General features: G+C 45.1%; 1 protein-coding gene across 1 annotated transcript in view; it reads right to left on the bottom strand.

The window, feature by feature from the left end:
- Positions 1-11,698, bottom strand: part of PINX1 (PIN2 (TERF1) interacting telomerase inhibitor 1) — an 88,094-nt gene extending 76,396 nt beyond the window's left edge. Inside the window, exons 1-5 of the mRNA XM_069975813.1 lie at positions 11,407-11,698; positions 11,054-11,163; positions 8,940-9,032; positions 5,368-5,446; positions 2,169-2,261 (exon numbers count right to left, since the gene is read on the bottom strand). Coding sequence (XP_069831914.1) covers positions 2,169-2,261; positions 5,368-5,446; positions 8,940-9,032; positions 11,054-11,163; positions 11,407-11,425 — 394 coding nt within the window. The 5' untranslated portion in view covers positions 11,426-11,698. The remainder of the gene's footprint in view (positions 1-2,168; positions 2,262-5,367; positions 5,447-8,939; positions 9,033-11,053; positions 11,164-11,406) is intronic.
- Positions 11,699-12,255: the final 557 nt, after the last annotated feature.

The raw sequence follows: 12,255 nt of genomic DNA on the forward strand, positions 1-12,255 counted from the left end.
AAATCTGAACAGTGGTCTGCTATTTTCCAGTATATACAGTGCAGGTGTTGTGTTATATGGTATATCTATACACTGGTTTCCTATACTCCATTATATACGTACACTGTCAGTCAGTGTTGATTGCATGCAGCGCGGGCTATAATTACCGGGGGATAATGGCATCATTGCCGGTGAGTTTAGGAGCACTTGTCAGCAGAGCCTGGGGCCAAACACAGAGGAGCTGCCTTATTATCCACCCCCGCCATGTCTCCTCATACACATCTTAATGGAATGGTATTAGGAGGGGGTAGACTCCGATCAACCAACGCAGCCCAAACCCATACCCCTCTGAAACTGAAATACCAGGGTGTAACACAATGACCACAATCTATACTAAGAGAGCGCCCCCTCTGCTCAACATGGTGAGTTTAGCACTGGTGAGGCTTCACATACAGTACTGTATAAGACTGCTGGAGTGCATATACAGTACAGTAGTAGTAGTACAGGCAGTGCACCACCATCTTCCATCCTGTACTGTATAAGACTGCTGGAGTGCATATACAGTACAGTAGTAGTACAGGCAGTGCACCACCATCTCCCTTCCGTTACAGTGCTGGGGTGTGGGGAGCACTATACAGTAAAGGATGAGTGAGGAGCTGCTGCACTATTGTACTGTACTTGCTGGTTTTGTTGCCCGTTTCTTGTTTTACATGTATAGTACTGTTCTGTACTGCCATGATTACAATGGGCACTTTCTTTTAATGGTGGGTGCTGGAACCAATTAAACACATTTACAATATTTCCCATGAGAAAACATTGCTTGGTTCTCAAACCGGCTTCCAAAACAGATACTACAGATACTAGATAGGTACTCCAGCCCCCCATTTTTTTTTTTCAAATCAACTGGTGTAAGAAAGTTATAAAGATTGCTAATTAACTTCTATTTAAAAATTAAATCTCCAGTCTTTCAGTACTTATCAGCTGCTGTATGTCCTGCAGGAAGTGGTGCATTCGTTCCAGTCTGACACAATGGTCTCTACTGCCACTTCTGTCCATGTCAGGAACTGTCCAGAGACAGTTCCTGACATGGACAGAGGTGGTAGCAGAGAGCACTGTGTCAGACTGGAAAGAATACACCACTTCCAGCAGGACATACAGCAGCTGATAAGTACTGGAAGACTGGAGATTTAATAATAGAAGTAAATTACAAATTTGTATAACTTTGACACCATTTGATTAGATTTTTTTTCCCCTCTGGAATACTCAATTAAAGGAGAAGTCTGGCCAAAAGTATCTTTAAATATGTTTGGGGAGCAAGGACACTTGCTCCCCAAATGGAGGGCACCGAGCAGGGAGGGAGAGAGGTGCCTGTGCATCTAACTACCTCCCCCACCCGCTGCTCGGTGCTGTGGGAAACATATACACTGTACAACTCCTCCCATCATGTTCTCATAGTATGAGCAGATGATTAGGGAGTAGTACCAGGGCCATCCCCATCACCAGCACACCCTGCAGCCACTGCACAGCCGTTCACATCCCTTGCCAGGCGACTGCCAAGCTCACCATCGCCCCCGCGTCCTGCCCAATCATTCCCTGGTGTCACCATCAGCAGCTCGGGTGACATCAGGGAACGAGTGCCATAGACTTCTACATATAGTGCTCCCTGCTGGACACTCCATAGGAATTACAACTGATTCGTGACATCACGGTTTTTTAGGGAATCTGAACCCTGTCTGATCTACTAAATTGAGGGAAATAGCACTATATGTGCATTTCCCATACTTAAAGGGGTTATCCAGAGCTGCAAAAACATGCCCACTTTCTTTCAGAGACAACACGACTCTTGTCTCCAGTTCAGGTGCAGTTTGCAATTAAGCTCCATCCACTTCAATGGAACTGAGCAGTAAAACCCCTCCCAAGCTGGAGACAAGAGTGGGGCTGTCTCTGGAAGAAAGTGGCCATGGTTTTGTAACACTGGACAACCCCTTTAATGTACATTAGGAATTTGTCTAACTTTCCATAAGTAATAACATAATAAAAAAAATACGTTTAGGCCAGAGTTGTCCTTTAAGTTCAAGAACAGAGGTGTGACTGTAGTACAGAGCATCACTGTGTGGTGGTGACATTAGAGGGCTCTATAAGAGATCAGACAGAGGGTAGCACCCTTAGGATTCGTGATCAGCACTCACCTTTGGCAAACTTCATGTAGTGCACTCTCTTCTTTGAGGATTTAGACTTTTCTTCCAAACTGAAGGATTTCTTGTTCTCATTATCAGAGGAAGCTAAAAGACAAAAGGTCATGAAAGAAAACCACCAAGTAGTATTAGACCAGCACTCAGATTGTTAAAGATACACTACAAATAGTGGAGTTCTATCAGCACCAACACACACAGTATTCTGCATGTACTTCCCGCCCAGAGACCTCTGCTCCATCAGCCAAGGGCTCCTCAGCAGTCTCATAGGCCATGGGCCACCTGGCCTGAACATGATATTGGCGCCCCAGTGCTGGAGGACTGGTGATGTCACTGCATTGTGCTGCGGACGTCTTAAAAGAGGTCACAGCCCCTCCACTCGCTGTGGAACCACGGTTAGTATTAGTTTTATTTTTTAGGGGCATTATTGTGTTGGGTTGTACAAATAAGGGGGCACCAATACCTTGTAGGGGCCAAACGGTTGGGGGGGGGGGGGGGGGGGGGGCACTGGGAAAACCATTACTACAGGCTAAAAAGTGACTCACATAATGTTACTGCACATCAGCAAGAAAGCAGCAGTTGTGCAGTGTATAACTGCATTGTTTCTGTACATGATATTGCATTATTATTTTATACACATTATATGACAATATATAGACATAGGCGGAGATTTATCAAACATGGTGTAAAGTGAAACTGGCCCAGTTGCCCCTAGCAACCAATCAGATTCCACCTTTCATTCCTTACAGACTCTTTGGAAAATGAAAGATGGAATCTGATTGGTTGCTAGGGGCAACTGAGCCAGTTTTACTTTACACCATGTTTGATAAATCTCCCTCATTATTTATAGCCAATATGTCCATGTGCATATGTTCTTACTGGTGTGATGTATACACAGCTGTATAAGGGGGGGATTTTTGTGTATAGGGTACACAGGACCTGGGGAGATTTATAAAGCTATAGAAAACAGATAAAACTTTCTTCACTATGAATGTCAGAGAGAGAAATTAGATTGCAAGCTCATGGGGACAGGGACGGAAGATAACCAGATAATGCTGGTGCTACATATGCATGTAACACAGAGGAAATAAAGTAAATGTTGTTGCTAAAGAAACCCTGAAGGTGTAACACTGCTGCCACCATGTGGCCAAAAGGTGATATAACATTTTAAATTATTATTAAACCACTTAAAAAGAGCATATAAAAACAGCTTACTAAGTGAGAACCCCACAAATATAACTATACCTCACAATACAATCTACACTCACATGTCTGCTGATCTTTATCGGAAACAAGAATGTATGTCCAGAATAATGACTGCAGCTTCTGAGTATAATACAGGAGGTAACTGGGGATCGGTGCAGGATCAGTAATGTAATGTAAGTACACAGTGACCCAACTAGCAGAATAGTGACTGCAGCTCTGGAGTAGAATACAGGATGTAACTCAGGATCAGTAATATATGTACACAGTGACCCCACCAGCAGAAAAGTGAGTGCAGCTCTGGGGTATAATACAGGATGTAACTCAGGATCAGTACAGGATAAGTAATGTAATGTATGTATGTACACAGTGACCCCACCAGCAGAATAGTGAGTGCAGCTCTGGAGTATAATACAGGATGTAACTCAGGATCAGTACAGGATAAGTAATGTAATGTATGTACACAGTGACCTCACCAGCAGAATAGTGAGTGCAGCTCTGGAGTATAATACAGGATGTAACTCAGGATCAGTACAGGATCCCATCTGAGTATTCATAGATATATACTACCATTAAATAACTGTGCTATATGTAGCTTTTACATCTTTTCCTCAGCACAGGATGAGATTAGGCACTGTGTATACCCAACTTCAGTACAAAGCTCTGGGTGGTGACATCAAAGAGGACGGTTATCATCATTATTCAATTAAAACTAAATAAAAAAAGCCTTTTCGCCACTTCTTGAGGTGTGAAAACCTCTCGGGGCAGCAGATTATCAGGAAATTTACGTCTTTAATAACACTGAAGATTGCCGAGAAGAATCCTGATGTGTGACAGGAGCGCACACGCCTCGCTGTGACTCATCCTGCAGGTTGTTGTGTGGTTCTTATGTGATTAGATAACATGGAGGCCCATCCACCGCATACTGTTACATCTGTATCTATCATGTCCATGACCATAGACGTCCTGTGGAGTCTGATCACCTGCTGACTGGTAGGGCTCCCGTAGTGTCACTGCCTTTTGTGATTGAATTAACCCTTTAAAGCATACCTATCATTTAAACTAACTTCTGACATGCAATAGCAACATGTTAGAGATTCGTATCGGTCAGGGTCCGGGTGCTGAGAACCCTGCCATCAGTAGATGTGCGCAATAGGGACAAGCTCTGCCTCTTCATCTCCGTCTCACTGCTAAAGTAGCGGTGGAAGGAATTATAATTGAGCCCTATGGAACTTTCAGTACAGCGCGCCTACCGGAATTTTCCTAGGCTCCAATTATAATTCCGACCACCGCTACATTAGCAGTGAGACGGAGATGAACAGGCAGAGCGTGTCCCTATAGCACGCGCCTGCCCCTTCGTTCTACCGATCGGTAGGGGTCCCAGCGCCCGGACACCGACTGAAACAAAACTTTGACATGTTGCTATGACATCTAAAAAAAATCTAACTGGGACAGCACTGGAAAAAGTGAAAAAAAAAATCAAGAATGTTTAGATGTAGTGCATGTCTCACCGCACAGGACCCTTCCGTTCGGCTTCAATCCGATAGTAAATGTAAAAGACAGCACTTCTTGTGAAAAAAACGTGATTTTTTTATTCACATCAGACGCGTCTGATGTGAATAAAAAAATCCCGTTTTTTCACAAGTGCTGTCTCCTACATTTACTATGTCGCTATGACAAGTCAGAAATTTTTTTAAATGATAGGTACCCCTTAAAGTGTCACTGTCTTTTTTTTCATAACAAGCGATTTGTAAATTAACTCGTTGTTGTCCTGTTTTGGTGCCTCATCTTCCTCCATCCCTACCCTCTCCATAAGAGAACAATGAAGACAGGGGGGAGAAATTCAAACTACTTTTTCATGATAAAAATGCATTTTTCGGCTAATAAACCCAATTACAAAGTTTCTTAAAATCGCCTGTACTATTGATTTCTGCAAAAACAAATTTAAATGACAGTGACACTAAGCAAAAAGCAAACTTGTGCTAGAACTGACCTGCACTTCCTGTGCCATGGTGACTGTTCAGCTCTGCCAGCAGCTGGTTATAGTCGTCTTGATGGGCGATCCAGTTATCCTGGAATTATAAAGGAAAAAAAACAATAAAAGTTCTGCAGAGAACACATTACTGCGACGGCCTTAAATAAACACAATTGACCACTATTCCTGCAGCGTCATTCGATTCATCACAGCTCTGCTGCATCCATACGTTTCATGTGAGATCTGATCGGTCACCATCTTAACCTTCACATTTCAAATTGCATCTCCATACATGTCCAAATAAGCTAAGAGAAGTATACAGTCAGGGAGGCTGAACTGTCATCAGATGCATTCTAAGGCTATGGTTACACATGGTGTGAGACCAGCCATTCCGTGACCCACCAGATCACTGAACAGCCGGTCTCAGAAAAGATCACCCCGGCCGCTACTGCAGTACCGTCCGGAAGATCTTTAGCGCCGCTGAGTTCTGTTGCGGGCGCATCAGCAAACAATGGACAGCGTGGCCGGAGCTGCACGCTCCATTGTGTGAACTGACACGGTTTTCTCCGGCTGCTATTCACTGAATAATGGCCGCAGAAAACTGACATGTCAGTTTTCTACAGCGCTGCTAGGGATCCCAGCCAGAGTGTATACTATGGGGGAGATTTATCAAAGGGTGTAAAATTTAGACTGGTGCAAACTGCCCACAGCAACCAATCCCAGCTCAGCTTTAGGCAGTGCTGAAAGGAAAGCTGAGCTGTGATTGGTTGCTGTGGGCAGTTTGCACCAGTCTAAATTTTACACCCTTTGATAAAGCTCCCCCTATGTGTATACACTCCGTCCGGGACTCCCTCAGCCTGCAGCACTACATAAGTACCGCAGAAATCACTGCCGTTGTAACAATGGCCGTGATTTCTGCGGAAGTTATGTAGTGTGAACATAGCCTAACCCTGTGACATTATCTGTATAATTAGCATAAATAACTCTGTAATGGGAGTCCGTCCATGCAGTTTCATCATACAGGAGCCTCTGCTGGTTCATATGGTGACCCCATTAAAAAAACACATGAAAACAATTTTCCTATATGACCCAATAGAAAGAAAAGGTTCCTGTAATTTTCAGATAGAAGAGACGCGGGGGCGGCAGTGATCTGGCAGTCCGAGAGGGCAGGGAAGTGAGTAGGATGTGGGGAGGCTGAGGGGTTGGTGATGGGGACCAGGAGGTTACCGTGTGCAGCGGCTGTGGGGGTTTGGTAATGGGGACGAGATCTGGGAGGCCACCGGCAGCAGCAGCAGCTGTGCAGCGGGTGTGGGCGATGTCGGCTGAGGGGGGGGGGCTTGGTGCTGGGGATCTCTCTGGTACTACTCCTCCCATCATCTGCTCATACTATGAACAGATGATGGGAGGAGTAGTAGTGTCTGTCTGTCCCACTGCACCAAGCAGTGAGGGAGGAGGTAGTTAGATGCACCGGGACCTTTCCCTCTCCCTGCTCGGTGCCCTCCATTTGGGGAGCAAGTGTCCTTGCTCTCCAAATTATTCCATAAACATAGTCAATTAATAAAAAGTGTAGTTTTTACATTACATTACATACTCTATATACGCCAATACAGTCCATAGGCTTTTACATATACTGCGCCCCCTGCTGGACACTCCATTGGAATTACACCTGATTCGTAACGTCACGGTTTTTGAGAGAATATGAAGTCTCCATGATCTACTAAATTAAGGGAAATAGCCCTATATGTCCATTTCCCATAATTAATGTACACTAGGAATTTGTCGAACTTTTCATAAGTAATAACATATTAAAAAATATTTTTGGCCGAACTTCTCCTTTAATTTTGCTTGTGGCAGGATACCCCCTTAAAGCCCTGGCAAGTTTGTAGCCTGTGTATGGAACTGCTGGAAGCCCCCTTACAATGCAAGTCTATGGCTCTCCCAGGAGTTCCATACACAGACTACGAAGCTGCCGTGGCTTTGGAGAGGCAAAATTATAGGTACTCTGTACTGTAATTTATTTAGTATAGGTTTAATCCATAACACAAAGAAATTTTGCCATGGTTCCTCACCTTTTTTGTGGTGTTCACACTTAATTATTATAACATAAAACCTCCATATGCATCTGATTTCTTCTCTGATCTATGACCCTGCTGTTGCATGTAACAGTACAGAAACTTTCCCACAATCCCCCTTGCTGCAAGTGAAAAACAACGGCCAGTACTAATCAGACAGATCATGTGACTGGGATTTAACTGACTATGAGTGACTCAAGAAAGTGGATGCCTGGCCGGCCGTCACAAAGAGCAACAGGTTATGAAACTATGCAACACAGTTGGGGGGGGATTAGTGAGTCTATATCTCTCAAACAATACATTTTAAGAAATGCTTATACATTTGTAGGGCAATGCGCCTAGAATTTCACTGCATTGATCGCTTTCACTAGCAGCCGGCAGTGCAATCGTTTGGCTGGTCTCCCTGAGATCAGCGATCTGTTTCTCCTATAAATTTGTAATATGTTTCATTTAACATAATGCATCAGTATAGACCTAATTTCATTTGTTACAACAGCCCCTTTAAAGTGACTGTACCACCAGGCCCAGGCTGAAGCACTGGAGGTGGGCCGACCCACCCCCAGTGGGAAGAAACCCCAGCCCCTCCATGACTCCATTAAAATCAATGGAACCCTATCATAGAGGGGCTAGGGTTTCTTCCCACTAAGGGTGGGTCGGCCCGCCTCCAGTGCTTCAGCCTGGGCCTGGTGGTACAGTCACTTTAACTAATTTGTCTTTAATATAATGCTTTGTCCTATATCAAAATGCCTGCTCATCATTGCCAGAGCATGGACCCTGGGACTAGACAAACATAGGCGCTTTTATAAGACGATTGTGTTGAGAGTATCTCTTCTGATATTGTAAAACTATATCATTACAGTTAAAGTGTACCTGTCGTTTAAATTTTTTTTGCAGAAATCAATAGTACAGGCGATTTTAAGAAACGTTGAAATTGGGTTAATTGGCCAAAAAATGCCTTTTTATCATGAAAAAGCAGTTTGAAGCTCTTCCCCCTGTCTTCTTTGTTCTCTATGGAGAGGGAAGGGGTGGAGGGAGATGAGGCACAAAAACAGAACAAAGAGTTAATTTACAGCTATATCACCAGGCTCTCTCTTCTGAAGTCAGCACTGACCTCTCTAACCTCTGAATACTGGCTTTCAAACAGGTCCCGCTGTGTAATCCTTTGTTCTCTACTGGCGACTAATCTCCCTCCTCCCCCCTCCCCTCTCCATAGAACAGACAGGATCCAACTGATGTAAAAAAGAGTCGAGATTTCCTGATAATGAGCAGTGGATGAGAGAGAGGAGGGGGACCTGGGGAAAGTCTTTTTGAATGCAAATAATGGGATATTTGCCTAATAAACCTATACAAAGTTTCTAAAAATCGCCTGTACTATTGATTTCTGCAAATAAATAAATATATAAATAAATACAACACTTTAAGATTTATCAGCCTGGAGTAAAGCCTGATATTTTACAGATGACGATTACTGATCCTGTCATGCAGCTCCCTGCATACAGGCTGGCCCTGGGTCATTACCTCGTGGTTGTTGGACGCTCCAAGTCCCAATGTGTTGTTCTTTACTTGGACTTTGATGTGTTCTGTGGATCCCTGTTCCTGAGCTCCGAGTCCCTGCAAAACAAGAACACGACCATGTCATTACTGTCAGTGCTGAGAGTTGCATTAGATCGCATTCACAGATATCACTTGTGTCCGGCCATATTGCAGCCTCTTTTGGCATTTAGGAGAGCAGGTGCCCTTGCATTGTAGCATACAGAGAGCTTAGGTTGCATCACCTGGACACACCTTTACCCCCATTGCAGTTAGAAGACTACAATTATGAAGTAATAGTACGTCCTTTTTGAATGGGGGAGTTAATACAAAACAAAGGAGAGCACAGGGGGGCTATATACTACTGGGGAGCGCACAGGGGGGGCTATATACTACTGGGGAGCACACAGGGGGGGCTATATACTACTGGGGGAGCGAACAGGGGGCTATATACTACTGGGGGAGCACACAGAGGGACTATATACTATTGGGGAGCGAACAGGGGGGCTATACACTAATGGGGAGTGCACAGGGGGCTAAATACTAATGGGGAGTGCACAGGGGGCTATATACTACTGGGGAAGCGCACAGGGGGGCTATATACTACTGGGGAAGCGCACAGGGGGGCTATATACTACTGGGGGAGAGCACAAGGGGCTATATACTACTAGGGGAGCAACAGGGGGGTTATATATATATATATATGGGGTCCGCACCAGACACCTTACAGGATCTGCTGCTGAAACCACAGGAGATATCACAGGGATATGGGGTCCTAACACCTTACAGGATGCTGATACCACAGGAGACATCACAGGGATATGGGGTCTGCACCTCACACCTTACAGGATCTGCTGCTGATACCACAGGAGATATCACAGGGATATTGGGTCCCAACACCTTACAGGATGCTGATACCACAGGGGACATCACAGGGATATGGGGTCCTCAAACCTTACAGGATGCTGATACCACAGGAGACATCACAGGGATATGGGGTCCTCACACCTTACAGGATGCTGATACCACAGGAGACATCACAGGGATATGGGGTCCTTACACCTTACAGGATCTGCTGCTGATACCACAGGAGACATCACAGGGATATGGGGTCCTCACACCTTACAGGATCTGCTGCTGATACCACAGGAGACATCACAGGGATATGGGGTCCGCACCTCACACCTTACAGGATGCTGATACCACAGGAGACATCACAGGGATATGGGGTCCTCACACCTTACAGGATCTGCTGCTGATACCACAGGAGACATCACAGGGATATGGGGTCCTCACACCTTACAGGATCTGCTGCTGATACCACAGGAGACATCACAGGGATATGGGATCCCCTCACCTTACAGAATCTGCTGCTGATACCGCAGGAGACATCACAGGGATATGGGGTTCGCACACCTTACAGGATCTGCTGCTGATACCACAGGAGACATCACAGGGATATGGGGTCCTCACACCTTACAGGATGCTGATACCACAGGAGACATCACAGGGATATGGGGTCCTCACACCTTACAGGATGCTGATACCACAGGAGACATCACAGGGATATGGGGTCCTCACACCTTACAGGATCTACTGCTGCTGATACCACAGGAGACATCACAGGGATATGGGGTCCGCACCTCACACCTTACAGGATCTGCTGCTGATACCACAGGGGACATCACAGGGATATGGGGTCCGCACCTCACACCTTACAGGATGCTGATACCACAGGGGACATCACAGGGATATGGGGTCCTCACACCTTACAGGATGCTGATACCACAGGGGACATCACAGTGATATGGGGTCCTCACACCTTACAGGATGCTGCTGATACCACAGGAGACATCACAGGGATATGGGGTCCTCACACCTTACAGGGTACTGATACCACAGGAGACATCACAGGGATATGGGGTCCAGTCACAATACTAGGTGGGGGTTCTGCTATGGCTGATCAGTGTATCAGGAATCCTTATGTATATATATATATACAGCCATGTGTAGTATACAATGCTGCTATGAGACCTTACATTATGTACACAACATTTTCAGTACAGCGCACCCCTATCTCCACTACTCCCGCAGAGCCGTACCTTGCCCTTAGACCAGCCCATCTTCTCCAACATCTTCTGCCCGAACTTGGATTCGTCTTTGCTCCATGTGCTGTTCCTGGGATCCACCGACCACTTCTGCTTCCTGCGAGCTGCAGTAAAGAGCAGTCAGTCAGTGGGAGACGCTGTATATAACATAGGATTATGGAGGAGCCTGCTCACTGCCAGGGAATGAGGGCACACTGGTCCTGCTCACAGCTGAGAAGTAATACAATTGTATCCAGGTCTCAGCTCATAGCAGCACTTGCTATTCACAACATGACCACAGGGGGCGTAACTGCCGAAAACACGCACAACAGTGAGAGAGGTTTACGTCACCCCAGTGGGAGACTTACGCTCGGCCAGCATCGCCATGATCCGGCAGTGAGATGTTGAACGACCCGAGAACCCGGTGCTCCTGACAGGCAATGTGGAGATCAGCAAGGTCGCAGTAAAGTGACGTCACAGGAGCGATAAATAACAGCTTAGTAATGGTATGTTACAATCCTGTCCGCGATAGAGGAGCCATTTTGTTGTAGTCAGCAGTTTGCCTGATACTGAAGAGGATCTTCCGAATGGAAGGGACGGGCTGATGACATCACACTCCTTTAGGCTCTAGTGAGCACGTGTTCTATGGAGCGGCTGAGTTCTCAGTCCCTGCTATTTCCCCGTTATTTCCTAATAAAGCCCTTACAAGCCAATAGGAACGACAGATAACGGAAACACGAGGCTTGACAACCAATCACAATTATGCTTTCGTTTTCCATCTACATGTGTGAAACTAAAAGCCAAGCTTTGATTGGTTGCTAGGGGCATTTTCTTTTACGGTTGCTATGAAGCTTTGTGCTGCTGTTTGTGTGCAGCTATATAGAGACGTGATATGTGGGGGTTTCAGTTTGTGGGCCCAAGCTATCTATATATGTATCTCCTATCTATCTATCTATCTATCTCCTATCTATCTACCTATCTCTCTATCTCTCTATCTATCTATCTATCTACCTATCTCCTATCTATCTACCTATCTCCTATCTATGTATATCATCTATCTATCATTTATCAATCTATTATCTATCTCCTATCAATTATTTATCTATCTATTATCTATCTATCTATCTATCTATCTATCTATCTATCTATCTCCTATCTATTATCTATCTTCTATCTATTTACTATCTATCTATCCCCTATCAATTATCTCTCTCTCT

The sequence above is a fragment of the Dendropsophus ebraccatus genome, chromosome 6, assembly GCF_027789765.1.
Source record: "Dendropsophus ebraccatus isolate aDenEbr1 chromosome 6, aDenEbr1.pat, whole genome shotgun sequence".
In the NCBI taxonomy this organism is placed as follows: domain Eukaryota; kingdom Metazoa; phylum Chordata; class Amphibia; order Anura; family Hylidae; genus Dendropsophus; species Dendropsophus ebraccatus.